Consider the following 24,978-nt stretch of genomic DNA (forward strand, 5'->3'; position numbering starts at 1 on the left):
GAACATTAAGAATTGAGCTTGGACGTGCGCCTCAAAGGAGGCTGTTTGGAATGTGAGTTGATTTGGGCAGAGGTGGTGGTTCGAGACAAAGAGCTTTGGAACTTGCTTGAACAAGAGCTGTAACAGAGGCTGGAGGAGGGAATGTATGTCCCGAGGAAGAGGATGCAGGGCAGAGGGACACGGACACCGTCACTCTGGGGGACCACGAGGAGGAAGAGGGACCAGGGGCCTCCAGAGACAGGCTCCAGTGGGGGAAGGATGGAGCGGGGTTCACACCTTTGAGGTTAGGGAGAAGATGGTGGGCGGAGGCGGGGCCAGCAGGGGCTGCCTGCAGAGGAGGTGATGAGGCAGGAGGCGACACCTTTCTCTAGAAGTTGCTCTTGAGGGTGAGGATGAGGCCTCACTCTTCCCTGGGTGACATCAGGGGAGAAGCACAGGGTCCCTTGAGTTCTCACGGCAGTGCTTGGAGGCAGGAGAGGAGGGGTCAGCTCTGTGTTTCAAATGTGAGGGCACAGCAGAGCAGTTGAGGTGAGGAGGGGAGCAGAAGCTCAGTGGGTGGCCGGGGGCCACACTCCAGCAGTGTGGGTGCTGCACCGTCTGGGTGGTAAGCGGGCCTGGTTGTCGTTTGCTTTCTCTGTTCCCAGTGCCCTCTCACTGTCCCATAGAATTTTCACAGTGAAGAAAGAGAAGTAAGAATTTATATCGAGTTTATATCCACCACAGTGGTTAAGACTTCACCTTCCGATTCAGGTGGTGCAGGTTCGATCCCTGGTCAAGGAGCTGAGATGCCACAAGCCTTGTGAGCAAAAAACCAAACATAATGCAGAAACAATATTGTAACAAATTCAATAAAGACTTTTGGGCTTCCCAAGTGGCGCTAGTGGTTAAGAACTCACCTGCCAGTGCAGGAGCCGTCTCATAAGAGACACGGGTTCAGTTCCTGGGTCCAGAAGATCCCCTGCAGGAGGGCATGGCAACCCACTCCAGCATTCTTGCCTGGCGAATCCCATGGTCAGAGGAGCCTGGCAGGCTACAGTCCATGGGGTCACAAAGAGTCGGACAGGACTGAGCATAGTATTTAAAACAACGCCCAGGAGGAGTCCTTTGGAAAAGCTGAATGTCCATATTATGCTTTTTTCTGGAGGTTCATTGCCGTCACATGGATAGAATGTGTGCATACACACCAGCAAGGGGTCAAAAACAGTAGGGCTGATTCCAGAGGTTCTAGATGTTTCCAAATTGTGTTCATCACAAAAGCACAGCAGATAATAATAGAACAGTAAGAAACAGGGCTTTTGAGGAAGCAGAGTGCAGATTTTTGGTGACTCCCAGTTGGTCCTGCCTCTGTCTTTCTCTAAGCCCCGATTCCCTCCATCACCATGGGAACGTGTAGAGAGCTAATGAAAACCTTCATGATGTAAGGTTTTGTGGCTAATTTACCATGAGCCACATGCTGTGCTAATTCCCTTTGTCCATTCTCTCCCCTTGCCTCAGCAGCCCTTTGGGCACATGCAGACATATTCAACTTAAATGGTCTATTTTGTTAAGTTTAAAAAGGCAGTGTAGGATATGACTCTTTTTTAAAAAAATTATTTTTATTTTTAAATGATGATTGCTTTACAATGTTGTGTTGGTTTCTGCCATACAACATGGAATCAGCCATCGGTGTACACATGTCCCTTCCCTCTTGAACCTCCCTCCCATCTCCCCATCCCATCCTGCACCTCTAGGTTATCACAGAGCATGGGGTTGAGCTCCCTGTGCTACGTAGCGACTTCCCATTAGCTATCTGTTTTACATATGTTAATATATACATTTTAATGCTATTCTCTCAATTCCTCCCCTCTCCCATCCCCTGCTGTGCCCACAAGTCTGTTCTCTGTGTCAGGATCTCTATTCCTGCCCTGCAAATAGGTTCATTGGTACCTGAATGGTCTGTTCTTGAGCCAAACCAATATTTGCTGCTTCAGTGGTGCTTACCTGAAGTAAACACAATATGGACAGTCCTAGAGAGAAACTTGGACTGATTTCCATGTTGGTAAATGTGAGAAGTGTCTCTTTAGACCTTGCACAGGTCATGTAGGCAGCATGCAGCTCTGAGAAACTGCAAGTTAAAAATGGCCACCTTCACCGCCCCGAGGCTAGTGCAGGGGTTCCCAGCCTCCAGGATCTAATGCCTGATGATCTGAGGTGGAACTGATGTAATAATAATAATAGAAATAAAGTGCACAATAAATGTAATGTGCTTGAATCATCCCGAAACCATCCCCCACCCTGGTCCATGGAAAAATTGTCTTCCACAGAATTGGTCCCTGGTGCCCAAAAGCTTGGGGATAGCTGTACTACTCGTGAGTGTCCCCATGCAAAGGGGGTGCTGCCCAGACTTGATGACTTTTGAGGGGTAAAACCCTTTTAAAACATTATCTCACCTAATCCTCAGAAACAGCCTGCAAGGTTGGTATTATTTAGGCTGTTTTCCGATGGTGACCCTAACGCTCGCCCAGGGCTACCTTGCCCAGGCTCTCAGTGTTCAGAATGGCTGGTGCTCTCCCCGAGTCCCAGCCCTGCCTTGGAGCCCGGCTCTGCTCTACCATCCTTGTGAGCAGCGCGTGCATCAGCGCACGTCCACACAGCCCCTCTGATCCTCACAGCCTCCTGGGGAACGTGGAAGCGGGGCTCAGGTAGAGGACCTCCCCAAGGACACTGTTTGTAGTTGATTGGTCATTTAAATCTGGGGCCCCTCCAAAGTCCAAACCCTTTTTTCATTGCAGTATAAATGTTGATTTAAGCAATGGCACCCCACTCCAGTACTCTTGCCTGGAAAATCCCATGTACAGAGGAGTCTGGTAGGCTGCAGTCCATGGGATCTCAAGTCAGACACGATTGCAGACTTCACTTTCACTATTCACTTTCATGCATTGGAGAAGGAAATGGCAACCCACTCCAGTGTTCTTGCCTGGAGAATCCCAGGGACGGGGGAGCCTGGTGGGCTGCCGTCTATGGAGTTGCACAGAGTCGGACATGACTGAAGTGACTTAGCAACAGCCAGTCTCTAGTGTACAGCTGAGTGGCTGTTATACACATATATACATTCTTTTTTTATATACTTTTCCATTGTGATTTATCGTATGATATTCGGTAGAGTTCCCTGTGCTATGCAGTAGGACTTTGTTGCTTATCCATTCTAAATATAATAGTTTGCATCTACCAACCCTAAACTCCGAGCTCTTAAGTGTTAACTTTGGCATATTCTGCTTCTAGCATTTAACCAACAAACAAAAAACCCCTCAAAACTCCACAGTTTCCTTGGGGATTGATCCATGTGGGGAAGGCTGCCTTCAGCCTCTCTCTCGTCCTTCCCAGGCTACCCCTCTACCTGGCCTCGCTCTTCATCAGCCTTGTTTTCCTGTTGGTGAATTTAACCTGTGCGGTGCTGGTGAAGACGGGCACCTGGGAGAGGAAAGTGATCGTGTCCGTGCGTGTGGCCATCAACGACACGCTCTTCGTGCTATGTGCCGTGTCCCTGTCCATCTGCCTCTACAAAATCTCCAAGATGTCCTTGGCCAACATTTACTTGGAGTCTAAGGTAAGGCGGACACGTGGTTGAGGTCCTGCCATTAGACTTATTGCCCAAAGAGTTTTCTGGGATTTCCCTGGTAGTCCATTGGTTATGGTTTGGCACTCCTAATGCAGGGGGCACAGGTTTTATCCCATGTTGGGGAACTAAGATCCCACATACTGTGCAGTGAGGCTCACCTCCGCCAAAAGAAGTTCCCTGGTTTGCAGCAGAAAACAGAAATCAACCAATGCCTCTCCCACCTGACATCTTGCAAATGATTAGCTGTGGTGTTGTTGCCAAGACACAGAGCCGTGTAGTTCATTGAACTTTGTGAGAAGAATTGACTCCGGGTGGCTCGAGGTTTACTGGGGTGCGCAGAGTTCCTGGCAGAGAGGTAAATCTCTGGTTTCTGGATACAGAGGTTTAAGTGAGAGTTTAGAGGACCCGTGGCATTGACTGTGCCACTAATATTGTCAGAAACACACAGCTTGCCTTCCCTTTGTTCCTGGCCCTTTTATAAGCACTCTGCATGTAGACAGGACTGTAACCTTCAAAATTCAGGGGGAGTAGGTGTCACCTCGGAGAAGGCAATGGCAAGCCACTCCAGTACTGTTGCCTAGAAAATCCCATGGATGGCGGAGCCTGGTAGGCTGCAGTCCGTGGGGTCGCTAAGGGTCGGACACGACTGAGCGACTTCACTTTCACTTTTCACTTTCCACTTTCACACATTGGAGAAGGAAATGGCAACCCACTCCAGTGTTCTTGCCTGGAGAATCCCAGGGACAGGGGAGCCTGGTGGGCTTCCGTCTATGGGGTCACACAGAGTCGGACACGACTGAAGTGACTTAGCAGCAGCAGCAGCAGGTGTCACCTACCTAGGGAAACAGAGGCATGGACGTCAGAGGCTCAGCCCAGGTTAAACAAGCCAGGAGATGCAGAGCCGTGGTGTGGCCGCAGCAGCCGGGCTCCGGGCTCTGGGGTCTGTCCTCTTTACCGCCAGGTGGTAGTGCAGAGACCCTCAGATCCAGGCGCACCCCTGCCTTGACTATGCCCCTGTGAGGGTCCCCCTTAACAGGAGGAGCTGCTCCCAGGGTTCAGGACAGCAGGCCTTTCATGGTGACTGTTCAGAGATGGAGTCAGACTGTGTGTTGGGCCGCACCCCGTAGGCCTACAAGGCCAGGGCATGCCCAGTTTCAGTACTGAAGAAAGAGCCTGGAGTCAGCGATGGCTTAATGGATCGTCTGAAGCACGGTCATGGAGCAACATTCCACATGTGCAGCGGACGGCAGCAGGACATTGTGGCAGGCTTTGCTCCAGTGTCGGGGGTCGGGAAGGAAGATGACCAGCTGCAGAGGGAATTGATGTCAGGTGTGATCAGTGGCTCAATGGTAAAGAATCTGGCTGCAATGCAGGAGATGCTTGGGACGCTGGTTTGATCCCTGGGTGGGGAAGATCCCCTGGAGGAGGGCATGGCAACCCACTCCAGTATTCTTGTCTGGAGTATCCTGTGGACAGAGGAGCCTGGTGGGTTACAGTCCATGGGGTCACGAACAGTCAGACATGACTGAAGCGACTGAGCATGCATGGGCTCGTTAGTTACCAGGGAAACCAGCAGAGGGGCATGACACTCACCACCACTTTGATAGGAAGAGTCACCAGCTGGGCCTGGGGGCAAGTCCATAGGAAAGTCAGTCGTGTGAATGGGTGTAGGAGAAGCAGGCCCTGGTTGGGCAGGGCATGTGCAGAGACAAGTACAACAGTCCCCTTGAGTGGCCAGACCACACCCCGAGAGGGCAGCCCCTGCACATTCTCTGGTTTCACTGCTGGGCCCACAGCCCTGGAGTCCCTGTTTTCTCCTTTCCTTCCCCCAGAGTTACAGAGAGGGGCAGATGTGCTGCCTGGTGCAGTGGTTCTGAAGTGCCCCTCACCAGCCTGGTTCCCAGTTGCCCCTCCTTAAGGAGCCTGGTGATGTGCGGAGGTCAGAGTGGATGCTCTGGGCTCCCACTGGCCATGGGACCTTGGCCCCACCAGCACGTTGCCCACTGAGCCTTGGTTTTCTCACAGGTAAGGTAGTTGAGTGATTTCATAGTTCCTCTGCTTCTGAAATTCTCTGGCGCCCTAACCCTTGCCAGGGAACCCATGTGGTTGTAATGTCGCTGGTCGGAAGACCTGAGCAGCTCTGCTTAAGATACTTGGTCTTCAGCAGCCATCAGCAGATTAAAATCTGTGCTTCCAACTTCAAAATTACAAAGCCTTCTTCATCAGGGTATCCTGTGATTTGCCTGAGCTCTTTCAAAATCTGAAAAGTTAGTGTGGCAGGGTCCTTTTTTCATTGATAAATGTTGACAAATTTTATACTTGACTTTGCCTTAGCTTTATTATTTACACTGTCCCCTGTATAATGTCTATTCAAGACTTTTTGAAAACAGATTATGGGGACTTCCCTGGTGGTCCAGTGGTTAAGACTCCATGCTTCCAGTGCTAGAGGGCTCGAGTTCAGTTTCTGGTCAGGGAGCTAAGATGCCACATGCCTTGTAGTGCGACCAAAACAAAACAGAATTGTGGTTTTAATAGGAGGGGTCACATTTTAGATTGTCAGATTGTCAGATTTAGATCACCTCTGTGCAAACAATCTGATAGACTACCATTGGCAAAATAAAATAATAGCTTAGATTTAGTTAGTGACTCCCAAGTGCAAAACTCAAAAATGAATTTCAGTTTTTTGGATAACTGTTTTTAACACCAGGGCTTCCCTGGTGGCTCAGTGGTAAAGAATCCCACCTGCCAGTGTGGGAGACACAGTTTTGATCCCTGGGTCAGGAAGATTCCCTCGAGAAGGAAACAGCAACCCACTCTAGTATTTGTGCCTGAGAAATCCCATGGACAGAGGAGCCTGGTGGACTACAGTCCATGGGGTTGCAAAAGAGTGGGACATGACTTAGCGACTAAATGATGACAGCTGTTTTCAGTTAGAGGTCACTTAACTAACTTTGGACATTGATAGCTTCATTCGTGGGGGCACAGATGACCAATTTTCACACAATCCAAAGCTCTGAATCACACTGGGACTCCAGCCTTCCCAGCCTAGGACAGTTGGGTCTTGAAGACATGCTCCCCACCCAGAGCCACTGTCCACAGCTCCACTGTCCCAAGGCTGCCATCCCTCTGAGGTGGTTTTGTTGTCTCCAAGCCAGGGGGCAGACCTTGGGCTCATAAGCTCAGAGCATCCTTGGAGCTGAGCAGCGGCACTTAGAGATTTAACCAAATAAGTCATCTGACTGTCTTGCTCTTCCAAGTCTAGGTCTTAGGCAAATAGTTCATGTTTTCAGGTTTTGAAGCATGTCTCTGAAGAGAACTGGAAGTTTTAGGCTGGGTGTGGAGTGAGGGGAGGCTAGGAGTTGGGTTGAAAGTCTGAGAGTGGAAGAGAAGCTGGGAGGGTTTAGCAATTCTGAACAGAGGCCATGCTTGGGAGGGGACTGTGGTCTTGGGCCCGGGTCGGGGACCCCGCTCACGGTTCCTACTTTTCCAGGGCTCCTCCGTGTGTCAGGTGACCGCCATCGGCGTGACCGTCATCCTGCTGTACACCTCTCGGGCCTGCTACAACCTGTTCATCCTGTCGTTCTCTCAGAGCAAGAATGTCCACTCCTTTGATTACGACTGGTACAATGTGTCAGACCAGGTCAGTGGGCACCGGATCCTTGCTTTGGCAGCATGCCGTGTGGCAGAGAGGCGTCAGCTCCTTGCTTCTGCTGCTAAAGAGCTGGGTGACCTTGGGAGTCACTTAACTGGGTGGTGTCTACATCCTCACCTGTCAAATGGGATCACAGTACCTGCCTTGTTCCAGCTCACACGTCTTCGGAGAGAATTAGAAAACAGACACACTTCTCCTTGCTACTTTCTGGGGCTTTTGTCAAGCAGAGATTGAAATTTTTAAGTGTTTTTATATCAATGTAATATGATTTTATTAAAGGGTGAAATTTGTGAAGATAAAAATGAATTGTATTCAGGTTAGCAACTACATACTGCTGAAGCCTGGCTTGGAGAATTTTGAGCATGAAATTAAAAGACGCTTGCTCCTTGGAAGGAAAGTTATGACCAACCTTGATAGTATATTAAAAAGCAGAGACATTACTTTGCCGACCAAGGTCCGTCTAGTCAAGGCAATGGTTTTTCCCGTGGTCATGTATGGATGTGAGAGTTGGACTGTGAAGAAAGCTGATCGCCGAAGAATCGATGCTTTTGAACTGTGGTGTTGGAGAAGACTCTTGAGAGTCCCTTATACTGCAAGGAGATCCAACCAGTCCATTCTAAAGGAGATCAATCCTGGATGTTCATTGGAGGGACTGATGCTAAAGCTGAAACTCCAATACTTTGGCCACCTCATGCGACGAGTTGACTCACTGGAAAAGACTCTGATGCTGGGAAAGGTTGGGGGCGGGAGGAGAAGGGGACGACGGAGAATGAGATGGCTGGATGGCATCACCGACTCTGTGGACATGAGTTTGAGTGAACTCCGGGAGTTGGTGATGGACAGGGAGGCCTGGCGTGCTGTGATTCATGGGGTCGCGGAGAGTCGGACACGACTGAGCGACTGAACTGAACTGAACTGAACTAGCAACTACATAAAATGATGAAGTAGTTTTTTGTTTTTTTTTAATGGAGCAGTAAGCAAAAGAAATGTAGACAAAAGTGACCAAGGATATTAAGGGGTTAGAAAGAGCCCATTTTACATCTCAGTGTGAAACTCTTTCTTTTTTTATCATGTATTCTAGAAATTCACAAACAAATGAACAAAGGTAATGAAATATAATATGGCATCCATGTTCGCAAAAGCTCAAAATATAAACGACTGAGAGGGGAGTTCCTGGGCTGTCCAGTGGTTAAGACTCTGTGTTAAGTCGCTGGTTGGGGAATTAAGATTCCACATGCTGCATGGTACGGCCAAACAGAAAGAGAAGGGAAAAAAAGAATGAGAATTAATCAGGATTCTCTAATTTGAAAAGTATCATTTCTTGGTCTCCAGCCCTGGACAAAGTGCCAGAAACACAAAAATGAACAGACCCATCCTTCCATGTAGAAGTTTATGTCCAGTGAAGAAAAGAGCCACATGGAGAAGCCATTACAGCAAAGAAATAGAAGCCTCTATAGTAGGAGTTTACTGGGTTGAATTGCAAATGCTCCTGAGATTTTCCTGGGTAAACACTGAATATCCAACTATAGACAAATCCACCTCTAAAATCCCAACAGTGCTCAAACCTTGAATTAACACTCTGGAGGAAAGAAGAAAACAACCGTGCTAAGTTAAAACTGATGGCAGGGACTTCCCTGGTGGTTCAGTGGTTAAGCCTTCACCCTCCCAGTGCAGGGGACTCGGGTTCCATCCCTGATCGGGGAACTAAAATCCCACATGGTGCAGCTTAAATAGATAGACAGCTTCTACCAAACAACAACAGCAACAACTGAGGGCAAGATGAAATCCGTAAGCGGCTCGTGCGTTAAAGTGGATTCAAACCACAACAGTCATAATCACCACCAGTCAAACCAACAGCACAAGTGTAGGGTAGGAGGAAGGTGGGCAGGGCACTGGTGAAGCTGTGCCTTGTTGTAATAAATCAAATACATAAAAATCTAAACGTTCAACAGGGATAAATTAGAGACTTGTTCATAATACACAGAGGGTTTTGTAAGTGGTAACATGTAGGTACAATTGACGACTTGAATCATTTCTAAGGGCCCAGTTCAGTGGCATTAAAGTACATTCACAGTGTCACGCAACCATCACCACCATCCATCTCCAGAACGTTTTCATCTTCCCAAACTGAGACTCTCTCCCCATTAAACAACAAGGATTTGATTTTAACAAAATACTTATTTCAGTGCTTCTTTCAAGTAAGAGCTGATAAATACAATGAATTTAAAATATCACAAATTTTTATCACAAACAACACAGTTCTGTTTCTTTGGGTGGCTGTTTGTTTATAGATACCTAGATCTATGCGTTGCAGCCAAAATAATCTAGGAGCAAGCAGATGGCCCCAAGTTGCAGGTTATTTGTGTAGAATGGTAGAAGCACACACAGCACACTGTTGAGACATGTGGGTGGAGTTTCAGCGCAGAGTTCGAGTCATCTTTCTGAAGAGGAGCGAGATTGGTTTTGGGTATTGTACTTTAAGGCTTCCCAAGCAGCGCTAGTGGTAAAGAACCTGCCTGCCAATGCCAGAGACCTGGCTTCCATCTCTGGGTCAGGAAGATCCCCTGGAGAAGGGCATGGCAAACCCACTTCAGTATTCTTGCCTGGAGAATCCCATGGACAGAGAAGCCTGGCAGGGTACAAGTCCATGAGGTCACAAAGGGTCGGACAAGACTGAAGCGAGTTAGCGCGCACGCGTATACTTTAAACACAGTGAGGTGGAGAAGGTGAGAGGATTCCGTTTAGGTGACTGGCCCTTTATGGTTGGATGGCGTTTCTGCCTTCCTTTGAAATGCCGGCCTTTCTGATAGACTTGCCCAGAAATAGCCTCACCTACCCTCCCTCTGCCTTCAGAAAGGAGAGTGCTGCTCCACCCCACCTGCTCACCGCACTGGTCCAGGAGGCCAGCATCCTGGACTGGGAGGCTTTTTTCCTAGATAGTGTAGCCTGCTGTAGGCTTTCAAATGTAAATACAGGATGCGGTTAATGTGAAGAGAAATTTAAGAACTGACACGTTTATTCCAAGGATGAGACTCAGGCTACTGTTGTGATATGCTCCTTGTGAGAACCAGGAGGTGGGGACGTCCCTCATGGTCCAGTGGCTAAGACGGCATTCCCAATGCAGGGTTCAGTTCAGTTCAGTTCAGTCGCTCAGTCGTGTCCGACTCTCCGCGACCCCATGAATGACCGCACGCCAGGCCTCCCTGTCCATCACCAACTCCCGGAGTTCACTCAAACTCATGTCCACAGAGTTGGTGATGCCATCCAGCCATCTCATTCTCTGTCGTCCCCGTCTCCTCCTGCCCCCAACCTTTCCCAGCATCAGAGTCTTTTCCAGTGAGTCAACTCGTGGCCAAAGTTGGAGGTGGCCAAAGTATTGGAGTTTCAGCTTTAGCATCAGTCCTTCCAATGAACACCCAGGATTGATCTCCTTTAGGATGGACTGGTTGGATCTCCTTGCAGTCCAAGGGACTCTCAAGAGTCTTCTCCAACACCAGAGGTCAAAAGCATCAATTCTTCGGCGATCAGCCTTCTTCACAGGCCAACTCTCACATCCATACATGACCACGGGAAAAACCATAGCCTTGACTAGACGTAGCTTGCCTGGGTTCAGCCCCTGGTGAGGGAACTGGTAGATCTCACATGCTGCAAATAAGACCTGGTGCAGCCAAATAAATAAATATTTAAAAAAAGAAAAAGAATTGGGAGAGGGACTTCCCTGGTGGTCTAGTGGTTAGAAATCCATGTTTCTAATGCAGGGGGCACGGGTTTAATTCCTAGCTGGGGAACTAGGATCCCGCATGACACATAGCGCAGCCACAAAATGATTTTAAAAAAGAATTGGGAGAAGGCAGCAGAACATAATCATTATTCAGTTGTCGAAGAAAAGTCAGCTCAGAGACTTTATCTGGATGTAAGGAAGATTCCTGGAGGGTGAAGGAATGAAGCATCAGAGACTGGCAGTTACTGTCTTTGCGTATTTCGAAGAAGATAATGGTCTATCCTGGGACTTCCCTGGTGGTCCAGTGGTTAAGGATCTGCCTGCTAGTGCAGGGGATGTGGATTCAATCCCTGGTCCCAGAAGACCCACTATGCCAAGGAGCAACTAAGCGGGTGTGCCCCAACTACTGAGCCCGCGAGCCCTAGAGCCTGTGCTCTACAAGAGAGACCACCGCCAGGAGAAACCCAAGCACCACAGCCAAAGAACAGCTCCCACTCACCACGACTAGAGAAAAGCCTGTGCACTAATGAAGACCCAGCACAGTCAAAAACGAAATAAATAAAACGTTTTTAAAATTATCTATCCTATATGGTTTAAATAACTATCCCCCCACCCCCGCCCCACCACCAAGGTCTGGCACAGTAGTAGTAACAGTATCTGATTTCAACATGCATGTTTTAGGGGGAAGAAATAACACTGTATTAGATTTAGTTTCTGTCAGGTTAGAACTGAATCAAACTTATTCTGTCCTCAGTCTGGTGACTCTCCATTTTCTCCCTCTCTTTTCAACAGGCGGATTTGAAGAATCAGCTGGGAGATGCCGGATACATAGTGTTTGGGGTGGTCCTCTTTGTGTGGGAACTCTTACCTACCACCTTAGTAGTCTACTTCTTCCGAGTCAGAAATTCTACGAAGGACCTTGTAAGTAAACCACTTTGTATTTGCAGAAGGTGAGTGTGAAAGTCACTCAGTTGTACCCCACTCTTTGTGGCCCTATGGACTATATAGTCCATGGAATTCTCCAGGCCAGAATACTGGAGTGGGTAGCCTTTCCCTTCTCCCAGGGATCTTCCCAACCCAGGGGTCAAACGCAGGTCTTCTGCATTGCAGGAGGATTCTTCACCAGCTGAGCCACAGGGGAAGCTCAAGAATACTGGAGTGGGTAGCCTATCCCTTCACCAGCAGATCTTCCCAACCCAGGAATTGAACTGGGATCTCCTGCATTGCAGGTGGATTCTTTTGCAGAAAACATCTCCTAATTCTAATCACAAAGCCTACAGTTGGAATTTTTTCTTAGATTTTTGATAGCTTATTCCATCTTATTCTAATATGAAAATTTCCTTTGTTTAATTGAGATTTTCTTTTCCATTCATTAACTTTTGAGGGAAATTTGTTTTTCAGTTTAATTTTACAAAAAACAAACAAAAAAACATTGCATCTTGAATCCTGGAGATAATGATTAACTTTTTTCCTAATGAAACAGCTGCCTCACTAGTATTTGAGCTTTGACTTGCTATGAACCAAATATAGAAGCTTTTATTTTAGGCAAGGGAAATAGAGAATGGTAATTCAGCTCTTCACCCCTGTGTTGTGCTGGATGGTCATTAGGGGAGGAGGTGGTAGGGAATACAACTTTATTGTGAAGAATGCTTAAATCACTCCCCCAACTCAGTCGCATTTTCTGGTCAACCAGCTTCATATAAATGTCCTTATGGGACTGGGGCAGAAAGTTCAAAACCTGGTAGTGCAACGGAGCTCATGGAAGCTTTGCTCCATGAATTATTCCATCCAGAGGAACTAGTGGTAGAATCACTGATCTGTGAAGCCCACAGAAAAGTACGTGCGTGTGTATGTGTGTGTGTGTGTGACTGGCTCAGTCATGTCTGACTCCTTGCAACCCCATGGACTGTAGCCCGCCAGGCTCCTCTGTCCATCTGATTCTCCAGGCAGGAATACTGGAGTGGGTTGTCATTCCCTTTTCCTAGGGATCTTCCCGACCCAGGGATTGAACCCAGGTCTCATACATTGCAGGAAGATTCTTTACTGTCTAAGCCACCAGAGAAGCCCACAAACAGAGTAATGGTTTTGGTCAACATAAACACAGTGTGGGTGGCAAGAAAAGCATTGGTTTTCATGACCAACTTGTGTTTTATCTTGTCTCTTTCTTATTCATCTCTGGATAGTCACTGGTGAGCCAGGAATAGAAAAAAAAAGTAAGACTGGAATGGGGTGGTTGGTGGAGAACTGCAGCCTGACCCATGGGCCCCTGAAGATAGAGTGGCAGTGGGCACCATTTTCCGGATCTGAAGGTCGGTTTCCTCTCCTTTTGCCATTTTTAGCTTCAGAACAGCAATTCTATGCCCCCGCTGACTTTTCTGGGCATTGGAAACACCTGGAGGCTTCTGTAGAGTCAGACTCAAATTATTCCGCATTGGTAGCAGAGAAACATGTGGAGAGTGGGCAGTGGACTAGGCTAGAGTCCACTGCCTTATTTTTCTTCCTTTTCTGAAGAAGTTGAAGTTTTCTAGGCTGAGCCTCTTAACAAAAATCCGTCTGGTCTCTATGCTTCTCCTTTCCACAGACTTCTCACCACTTCCTAGTATGTCAGAGGCTTAGCAACTATACTCCCAAAATCCAAGGCAGTCTGAGGGAGAGAGTGGACATCTGAGTCCTAAGGAGTGAAAGACTGTCATTCAAAGTACTATATTAACACATTATTGACCGGAGATGCATTAATATGTCTTTTATTACCCAAACATTATTGACCAGAGACAACATGTTTTTAGAGAGTGATACAGTTGACATCACTGTCAAAGTGTTAGAGCTTAAAGTTAATCAAGGGTTCTTTCTACAGCTTATGATTGTCATTATCATTCACATTTTGCTCCGTTAGATTTTTGTTCCAACCCTGTGTATATTATAAATGCAAATTTATTACTGTAAAATTTTCAAAATGATGCATCTCAAAATTTTGAATGAAGAATTTTTGGTGAATTTTATGCAGATGCTTTCTCTGATTATCTGAGTGACCTGTATACTAATGTCTCAAAAGGTGATAGTTCTTCAAAATACAGTTCTGATTCAGACGTTGTGAATATTAGCCCAAAAGAAGACAGAAAGCCTAAGTGATTGGTTCTGATACGGAAAGTGAAAATGAAGCTCACGGTGCTGGAGGAGACTTTACAGGTGTCACAGGTGTAATTACTGAACGTAACAACCCACAAAGTGTTAGTGAAATAGCAGAATTAATTCTTGGCTGGCCAAAATAAAAATCGCCAGCCACAGTCATTAGTTTCTACAAAATTCCCTGGTAAATAATGAGTTAAATAAAGACAGAATAAAATGGATAGTTCATCTGTCCTCTCAGGTCGCATTATCCAGGGAAACATGCGGCCTTAACACACCCTATGTGTATATGGAGTTACTTGGCTCTTGTGTTTGAATATATCTACTGTTTAGGGTATTATCTAGAGCAGTGGTCCCCAAACTTTTTGGCCTCAGGATACTTTACACTGATACATTATTAGTTGTTATTTGCTTATTGAGGTATAATTGATATAAATTAGTTTTAGGTATACAGTGTAATGATTTGGTATTTATATATATTGCAAGATGATCACCACAGTAGGTCCAACTAATGTGTCACCACACAGAGTCTACAAATTTTTGTGTATGTGATAGGAACTTCGAAGATCTACTCTTTCAGCTACTTTCAAATATGCAGTTCAGTATTAACTATAGTCACCATGCTGTGTGTGAATCCTCATGACTCACTCATTTTTATAACTGGAAGTTTGTACCTTTTGACCCCTTTCACCCATTGCGCCCACCTCCTTCCTATCTCAGACAGCCACCAATCTGTTCTCTATATCTGTGAGTTTGGTGTTTGTTTTTAGATTCCAGAAAATCCCATGAATGGAGGAGCCTGGTGGGCTGCAGTCCATGGGATCGCTATGAGTTGGACATGACTGAGCAACTTCACTTTCACTTTTCACTTTCACACATTGGAGAAGGAAATGGCAACCCACTCCAGTGTTCTTGCCTGGAGAATCCCAGGGACGGGGGAGCCTGGTAGGCTGCTGTCTATGGGGTCGCACAGAGTCGGACACGACTGAAGTGACTTAGCAGCAGCAGCAGCATATCAGTGAGATGATGTGCTATTTATCTCTTTTTACCTTTTTCTAATTGACTTATTTCACTTAACATAGTGCCCTCAAGGTTCAACCATATTTTTGCAAATAGCAAGATTTCATTCTTTTAAAAAAAAAGTAGTATAGTTGATTTACAATGTTGTATTAATTTCTGCTGTACAGCTAAGTGACTGAGTTATCCGTATTTGTATTCTTTGTCATATTCTTTCCCATTGTGGTTTATCAGGAGGTTTCATTCTTTTTATGACTGAATATTTTTTGTGTGTGCATATCATTTTCTTTGTCTCCATATCTTGGCTATTGTAAATAATGCTTCAGTGAACATGGGAATGTGTATATCCTTTTGGATTAATATTTTCATTTTCTTCAGATAAGTATGCATAAGAGGAACTGCTGGATTATGTGGTAGTTCTGTTTTTAATTTTTTGAGGAACCTCTATAGTGATTGCATTAATTTATATTCTCACCAATAATACACAATAATTCCCTTTTCTCTACATCCTCGCTAACACTTTTCTTTTTGATAGTAGCTATTCTGACAGGTGTACAGTGGTACCATTTGCTTTTGCTATTGAATTGTATGAGTTCTTTACATATTTTGTATATCAACTCCTTATCTTGTCTAGGACTTGCAGATATTTTCTCCCATTTGGTAGGTTGCCTTTTCATTTTGTTGATGGTTTTCCTTTGCTGTGCAGAACCTGTTTAGTTTGATGTAGTCCCACTTTTTATTTTTTGTTTCCTTTGCTTTTGGAGTTAGACCCCAAAATCATCATCAAGATGAATGTCAAGGAACTTACTGCCAATCCTTTTTCTTTTTTTTAGTTTTATGGCTTTCAGGTCTTACATGCAAGTCTTCCATCCATTTGGAGTTAACTTTTGTGTATAATGTAAGATTATAGTCCAGTTTTCCCAGCACTATTCATTGAAGAGACTGTCCTTTTCTAGTGCATGTTCTTGACTGCTTTGTGGTAAATTAGTTGACCATATATTCATAGGTTTCTTTCTGGGCTCTCTATACTGTTCTGTTGATCAGTGTGTCTGTTTCTATGCCAATACCATACTGTTTGATTACTATAGCTTTGTAAAATAGTTTGAAATCAGTGGGGCATGATGCCTACTCCAGCGTTCTTCTTTTTGTTCAAGACTGCTTTGGCTATTTGGGGTTACATCGATAAGTTATTGAGTACAACAACAAGCTAGTTTGGAGGTCTGTATATGTGTAATTTTTAAAAATATTTGTTAATTAATTATAAATAAACCCATAATGTGTTACCATAATTTTTTTTACGAAAAAGAACTATATTATCCAAAACAAATTAGAAGAGTTCAGTTCAGTCGCTCTATTGTATCCCACTCTGCGACCCCGTGGACCACAGCACACCGGGCCTCCCTGTCCATCACCAACTCCTGGAGTTTATTCAAACTCATGTCCATTGAGTCGGTAATGCCATCCAACCATCTAGCTCATCCTCTGTCCTCCCCTTCCCCTCCTACCCTCAATATTTCCCAGCATCAGGATCTTTTCAAATGAGTCAGCTCTTTGCATCAGATGGTCAAAGTATTGGAGCTTCAGCATCAGTCCTTCCAATGAACACTCAGGACTGATCTCCTTTAGGATGGACTGGTTGGATCTCCTTGCAGTCCAAGAGACTCTCAAGAGTCTTCTCTAACACCACAGTTCAGAAGCATCAATTCTTTGGTGCTCAGCTTTCTTTATAGTCCAACTCTCACATCCACACGTGACCACTGGAAAAACCATAGCCTTGACTAGACGGACCTTTGTTGGCAAAGGGATGTCTCTGCTTTTTAATATGCTGTCTAGGTTGGTCATAACTTTCCTTCCAAGGAGTAAGTGTCTTTTAATTTCATGACTGCAGTCACCATCTGCAGTGATTTTGGAGCCCAGAAAAATAAAGTCAGCCATTGTTTCCACTGTTTCCCCATCTATTTGCCATGAAGTAATGGGACCGGATGCCATGATGTTAGTTTTCTGAATGTTGAGCTTTAAGCCAACTTTTTCACTCTCCTCTTTCACTTTCATCAAGAGGTTCTTTAGTTCTTTTTCATTGTTTAAATTTGGATACTCTTTTTAATGTCTGGCTTAATAGAAGACAGCTGGATTCTCCTATCTGCTTCTGTTGTGATATGTTGTTTTGAAGTATATGAAGAAAATCAAGCCTCACATTTTAATACAAATGTATTTTTTAATATGTACCCAAACTCAATGAGATATGATTTTTTAAGATTTCTTAGCTGCAATTTGGAATCTAAAACTGTATCAGTGAACTTTTCATGTTGTTTTCTATGTTAACATCTGTTGGTTTACCTTGCACTTTGATATTTGCTCAGCGTTCAAATGATCTTTCAATGAATCTGTGGGGTAGAAAGTGGTCTCCCTGTCCTATTCTGTCGCCATTTTCTTTCTTCCCTGTCTACCTTGCACTTTGAATGGATCTTTATACCCATGCATGGTTTTGTCATGTCATGTATTGGTCATTTGGAAAATTTTGGTTTATTGAGTTATGCATATCTTTCAAAAGTTATATTTCCACTATACAAGAAAAATATCTCATTCATTAATCTCACCATTGATCAGCAGAAAAATCAAATATTGGGAACCTGTCAACCTCACGGTAGAGAATACAAGGTTTCCAAAGCTTTAATATTTGTTTAAAAGGTGAAATTTGATCAGTGAAAACAAATAGTCACATGTTTTCCTTGAATTTACAGCTCAGTTCATTCATTTTTGAGAGAGTGTCTGCCAAATGTCCACAGCTGAAAAGCCATGGTTGTCATGAAGCTGTCATGTTGCATGAAAAAAGTAACTGTAACTCGGAGTTGTACAGGTTCTTTTTCTTGTAATAAAATTACAGTAGTCAGTGTTCTCTGCTTTGTTAAGTGAATCCTTTTTAAACTGTGACTGTGTAGTGGTGCTAGTACAGTTGGTGTCACTGCTTTGAAATGTACTCAAGCAGCGCCAGTTTTGCTAACTACAGCTTTTGCATCACTGGTGCCAGTGTCAACACAGTAGAAAAGGTAAATAAATTGCACTCATCTCACACACTAGTAAAGTCATGGTCAAAATTCTCCAAGCCAGGCTTCAGCAATATGTGAACTGTGAACTTCCAGATGTTCAAGCAGGTTTTAGAAAGGGCAGAGGAACCAGAGATCAAATTGCCAACATCTGCTGGATCATGGAGAAAGCAAGAGAGTTCCAGAAAAACATCTATTTCTGCTTCATTGACTATGCCAAAGCCTTTGACTGTGTGGATCACAATAAACTGTGGGAAATTCTGAAAGAGATGGGAATACCAGACCACCTGACCTGCCTCTTGAGAAACCTGTATGCAGGTCAGGAAGCAACAGTTAGAACTGGACATGGAACAACAGATTGGTTCCAAATAGGAAAAGGAGTACGTCAAGGTTGTATATTGTCACCCTGCTTATTTAACTTCTATGCAGAGTACATCATGAGGAACGCTGGGCTGGAAGAAGCACAGGCTGGAATCAAGATTGCCGGGAGAAATATCAATAACCTCAGATATGCAGATGACACCACCATTATGGTAGAAAGTGAAGAGGAACTGAAGAGCCTCTTGATGAAAGTGAAAGAGGAGAGTGAAAAGGTTGGCTTGAAGCTCAACATTCAGAAAACGAAGATCATGGCATCTGGTCCCATCACTTCATGGGAAATAGATGGGGAAACAGTGGAAACAGTGTCAGACTTTATTTTTTTGGGCTCCAAAACCACTGCAGATGCTGATTGCAGCCATGAAATTAAAAGACGCTTACTCCTTGGAAGGAAAGTTATGACCAACCTAGATAGCATATTAAAAAGCAGAGACATTACTTTGCCAACCAAGGTCCGTCTAGTCAAGGCAATGGTTTTTCCCGTGGTCATGTATGGATGTGAGAGTTGGACTGTGAAGAAGGCTGATCACCGAAGAATTGATGCTTTTGAACTGTGGTGCTGGAGAAGACTCTTGAGAGTCCCTTGGACTGCAAGGAGATCCAACCAGTCCATTCTAAAGGAGATCAATCCTGGGTGTTCATTGGAAGGACTGATGCTAAAAATGAAACTCCAATACTTTGGCCACCTCATGCAACAAGTTGACTCACTGGAAGAGTCTGATGCTGGGAGGGATTGGGGGTGGGAGGAGACGGGGATGACAGAGAATGAGATGGCTGGATGGCATCACCGACTCGATGGACATGGGTTTGGGTGAACTCCAGGAGTTGGTGATGGACAGGGAGGCCTGGCGTGCTGTGATTCATGGGGTCGCAAAGAGTCAGACATGACTGAGCAACTGAACTGAACTGAATATGCTAATTATGCAAATAGGTATGACCTTGCTGATCCTTGAAAGCATCCTGGGAACCTCCAGCAGTTGTTGGGCCACACTGATAACTGCTCATCTGCAGTAGCGTGTTAATGAGTGAAAATGATTCTTTATTCCCTAAAGGACATTATCTCCTGATTCATCCTGAGAGAGTGAATTCAGCATGAACAATGTAAAGTCATAAATAGGAAGCCCTTCCCATTTTTTATATTGTAGTCATGAACTAATTCTCATTAGCAGGTAAATCTGAGTGTCAGGTTTGGGTTGGTGAAGCACCAGTGTTCATAAAAACCCCTGGGCAAGACCGCCAGAGTTAAAAGCATTATTACATACAGTATTTGGTAAAAATAGCTAACAACTGTATAGCACTTATATGTGCTAGGTCTTGTTTTAAGCATTTTAAATATACTAAATTCTTTAATTCTCACAATAACTCTGTATAGTAGATGAATATAATACTCATTTTGAGATGAGGAAACTGAGGCTCAGAATCATGGCTGGTAGGGGACAGAGCTCCGATTCAAACTGAGGCATCCTGGCTTCCAGATCCATGATTTTTTTAAAAATATATGTATTTCATTGAAGTATAGTTGATTTACAATGTTTCAGGTGCACAACAAGGTGATACGGTTATACAAGTACACATGTATTATTTTTTAAATTATTTTCCATCATAGATTATTACAAGATATTGACTGTAGTTCCCTATACTATACATTAAACCTTTGCTGCTTATGTATTTTTTAGTTAGAAATCTAGCATTCTATTTATACTAGGTCAAACAAGTGGAATGAAAATGTCATAATTTTTTTAGTTAGGCAAGAATCATAAGTTTTCTAAAATATATATATTATACGTATTTATATTTATGTATACAAAAGCTTTTCTGCTATACCTGATAAAGGCTTGAGAAAGAACATCAAAAAAAGAAGAGATGGAGAAACTGGAGAACATAAACTAAATGAAATGGGGGCACTGAATATGAAATAGAAAAAGTGAAACAAACTAGATAAAAGTAAAAGATCACCATGTAGTCCAGATGTTTTTAAGCATGACTGCTCATTAGAAACACATCTGGAGCTCTGGAGGAAAAAAGCAATAACTGAGCGTTTGTATTTTTCAAAAACATTCAAGATAATTCTTATATGCATCTGGATTTTAAAAAGTGATTTTAGGTTTTTCTTTTAGATTCTAGTTTTGGTGACAGAGAGTTCTGTTATTTTCTGTTGACCAGTCATGATACAATGGTATTAAATGAGTAATAGTTACATAATCACAATAGTAAAAGATGTTTATCAGTTTTCACGATCAATAGCCAGACAAAAAATAAAAGATAATCATACAAATTATATAATTATATACAAATTGTAATTATTTGTGTACAGCAAAGTGATACAGTCATATATATATATATGAATTAACAAAAGCAGTTCCCGTCTTTTGATGGGGAGCTTGTGGTTTATAATATAAATGGCATTATTTTGAGAGAGGGATAACTTAGGTATGGTATGGGGTTTTTTTTCTTTTTGCAACTTGAGGCAGTTGTAAAATAACTTAATGTAGCTTTTTGCAACTGTGTATTCTATAGTATTTTTTTCATTTGGTGAAATTTTAACTGTTAATGTGAATTTATTATTAAAAAATTTTTTTAAATAAATAATTTAAAAAAGATAATTATAATTGTAAGCCATAATGGGAACATGACTAACTTAAAAATATAAAATAATTGTGTACAATTTGGGGGCATCAAGCAGAGTGATGTGGTAAGTGGAAGTGCATACATGCACATGTTTTCATCCACCTAGCCAGTTTATGTCTTTTGGTTGGTGCGTTTAATCCATTTATATTTAAGGTAATTATCTATATGTATGATCCTATTACCATTTTCTTAATTGTTTTGGATTTATTTTCTGTAGGTCTTTTCCTTCTCTTGTGTTTCCTGCCTAGAGAAGTTCCTTTAGCATTTGTCGCAAAACTGGTTTGGTGGTGCTGAATTCTCTTAACTTTTGCTTGTCTGGAAAGCTTTTGATTTCTCCATCAAATCTGAAGGAGAGTCTTGCTGGGTAGCGTATTCTTGATTGTAGGTTCTTCCCCTTCATCACTTAAGCACCTCAAGTGATTTGAATGCACTGTAAAGTTTGAGAATCTCCATTTTATATGTGTGTGTGTATACATATAAACAGCTTTATTGAGATATAATTCCCACACAACAAACTGTTTACCCATTTCATGTGTGTAATTAAATAGTTTTTGATATACTCAGGTATGTGCAGTTATCACCACCGTTTTTAGAGCATTTTTATCACCTCAGAAAGAAACGTCATACCCTTCATCTACCATGCCCCATCTTCCTGTCTCCAAGCAACTACTGACCTACGTTCTGTGTCTACAGATCTCCCTGTTCTGGACTTTGATAAGAATGGGATCATATAGTATGCACTTTTTGTCACTGGTTCTTCCCCTTGGCAGAATGTTTTCAAGGTTCATCCACATTGTAGTATGTATTAGTACCTCATTCCTTTTTATGGCCAATATTTCATTGTGTAGATATGCCACATCTTGTTTATCCATCCATTGATGGACATTTGGGTTGTTTCCATCTCTTGACTGTTATGGCTAATGCTGCTATAAATATTCATTACAAGTTTCTGTTTGAACATAGGTCTTCGTGTCTCTTCAGTATATATCTAGCAGTACAACTGCTTGGGTCATTTGGTATTCTAGGTTTAACTTTTTGAAAAACTGCCAGAGAGTTTTTATCCCCAATAGTGAAGTTTCCTCCACATCCTCCCCAGTGCTTGCTGTTATCTGGCTTTTTGATTCTGGACACCACGATAGGTATCACATTTTGGCTTTTAATTTGCATTTCATTGATGACTACAGATGTCAAGCATTTTTTAAATGTATTTCTTTGGCCATTTGTATATCTTCCTTGGAAAAATGGCTGTTCAGACCCTTTGCCCACTTAAACATTTTTTTAATTGGAGGGTAATTGCTTTACAATATTGGGTTGGTTCCTACTAGTCAACATGAATCAGCCATAGGTATAGATAGGTCCCCTCCCTCTTGAACCTCCCCTCCATTTCCCACCCTTCTAGGTTGTTACAGAGCACCTGATTTGAGCTCCCTACATTGAGTTGACTTTTTACTATTGAGTTGTAAGAGTTCTTATATATTTTAGATACAAGTCTCCTGTAAGATACATGATTTGCAAATATTTTCTCTCTGTGTGACTGTCTTTTCACATTTTTGATGGTATCTTTTGAAGCAAAAACACTTAATTTTGATGAAATCCAGATTATGTTTTTTGGTTTGTTGCTTATTTTTGGTGACCTATCTAAAAATTATTTGCCAGGTCATGAAGACTTGCCCCTATATTTTCTTAAGAGTTTTATAGTTTTTACTCCTATGGTTAGGTCTTTGATCCATTTTGAGTTACTTGTATGTGTGTGTGCGGTAAGGGTTCAACTTCATTCTATTTATAGATATTCTTGAAGTGCTACAAATAGTAAAGTTGAAGGTGTTCCACCTTGTATAAGTTCTGCTTTGCTTGCTGTGTTTGGCTAGATTAGTCTTAGAAAAGCAGAAATTCACATATAGATACCCATCCTATAATAACCTTTATTCAAACTGTTAGTTAACTTTTAAATGGACCACTAGTGATATGGACAAAGATGCCAAACAAAGGCCAGGTTGAATCCACAGATGTGAAACCTGCATAGACTGAGGGCTGACTGTACTATGTCATTTTATGTAATGGACTTGAGCATCCTTGGATTGGCGTATCTGTGTGGGGTCTTACCCTGTGGGTAACTGTGATTTTCTTAAGCAGTAAACTCAACTTGGGGACAGAAACAGGAGAGGCAGATTGTATAAACTGGCTAAGAAACTCTTAAAATGTCATCATTTCATTATTTTAATTCATTGCTGTGAATGTCCACATGATTATACAAGTTTAGATCTTATTTGGGACTGTCTAGTTTGGCTGATTGGGGGTATTGTCTGGTTTTTCTGTGAGAGATTAAAACAGTGATAATTCATTGCTGCAGGGCTTCCTTGGTGGCTTAGGCTGTAAAGAATCTGCCTGTGATGCAGGAGACCCAGGATCGACCCTGGTTTGGGAAGATCCCGTGGAGAAGGAAATAGCAACCCACTCTAAATTTCTTGCCTGGGAAATCCCATGGACAGAGGAGCCTGGTGGGCTACAGTCCATGGGGTCACAAAGAGTCAGACATGACCGAGTGACTAACACAACAATTCACTGCTTCAAGCAGAACTCTGTAAGATTTTGTCCATACCGATAAGAGAAAAAGTTAATACTCTTAAATATAAAAGCAACTGAAATGAACACTCCAGCTGAACAGGTGCCTGCACTCAGCTGAATACAGCATCTTTAGTCTCCTGCAAGAAAGGGATGTCATTTATCTTTGCCTTGTGTGAGGCACCGTGACTGGAAGTACACTGAACAATTAAACTGTCCCTCCAGACAAACCCTGGAATGGTCCCCAGCCATGGATTTGGTCCCAGATCTTACTTCTTTGACAACCCTCGAAGATATGACAGTGATGATGACCTTGCCTGGAACATTGCCCCTCAGGGACTTCAGGGAAGGTAAGACCCTACCTCGTTCCTGTTAGAGGGGCATGGCTAGGGCGCTGCGGGCCCAGCCAATGAGATAGATTCAAACTAAACGGGAGGGGGGGGGTTGGTGGTAGCACAGAATGTCTACTTAAAACCCTGGAGCTGGGAGGTGAGGCAGACAGAAAAAGGAGGGGGAGACACCTGAGTAGTGAGACTAATTGCAGTCAGAGTCGAGACCCTCCCTCCAGGGACCATGTGCTTTACCATGGCTGCCAAGGCCATGGTTGTGGTTGGGGTTGCAAACAGGAGGTCTGGTAGCTCCTGGGTTCTCTTCTCTGCCCTCTGCTCTCCCTCCTGCTCCCCCGCCCCAGCCCAGGGACGTTTCAGCCACACTCCACTACCCACTGCTCCTGTCCCCTCTTTCACTCTGGGGCTTTAAGGCCAGCAGGGGAGAGAGGAGCAGAAAGCGCTGACCTCATGCTTGCCAAGCTCCTCTCTCTGCTGGTTCTTCCAGAACCACTCCCCTGTTCCTATGAAAGGACAGCTTCAGGCCGAGTGGGGTTTTTTGCAGTGAAAGCCAGTCTTATGTAATCCTTTGTGAATTTAAAGGCCTGCCATTAACATTTTAAGGTAAATTCTTTTCCTCCTGGGGTAAAATGATAGAGGATATGCTTGCTTTTCTGCTCTTTATTACCAATAGTAAAATCCTTAGAAAGCCTCATAAGAAGTCTGGAAGGAGCCCTTATTGTAGGCACAGGAGAATTCAGGAAAAGCTGGGAGAATACCTTGCTCTCTCAGTGGATCAGGGAATAGAAACATCCTGGTCAGATAGAGGAAAAGATGGTGCTAGGGAGAGAGTAGAGCCATCCATCCAGTCAGAAGGTCTAAATAACACAGATAAGGAAGGGAGAACTAGGACTTCCTGAGGTCAA

At 43.7% G+C, this 24,978-nt stretch overlaps 1 protein-coding gene across 1 annotated transcript in view; it reads left to right on the forward strand.

The window, feature by feature from the left end:
• Positions 1–24,978, forward strand: part of GPR137B (G protein-coupled receptor 137B) — a 53,779-nt gene that overhangs the window by 27,674 nt on the left and 1,127 nt on the right. The window contains exons 3-6 of the mRNA XM_055425760.2: positions 3,364–3,586; positions 7,089–7,238; positions 11,764–11,892; positions 23,952–24,076. Coding sequence (XP_055281735.2) covers positions 3,364–3,586; positions 7,089–7,238; positions 11,764–11,892; positions 23,952–24,076 — 627 coding nt within the window. The remainder of the gene's footprint in view (positions 1–3,363; positions 3,587–7,088; positions 7,239–11,763; positions 11,893–23,951; positions 24,077–24,978) is intronic.

The sequence above is a fragment of the Moschus berezovskii genome, chromosome 12, assembly GCF_049115385.1.
Source record: "Moschus berezovskii isolate FMDL1 chromosome 12, NW_MosBer_1.0, whole genome shotgun sequence".
NCBI classification, from domain to species: Eukaryota; Metazoa; Chordata; class Mammalia; order Artiodactyla; family Moschidae; genus Moschus; species Moschus berezovskii.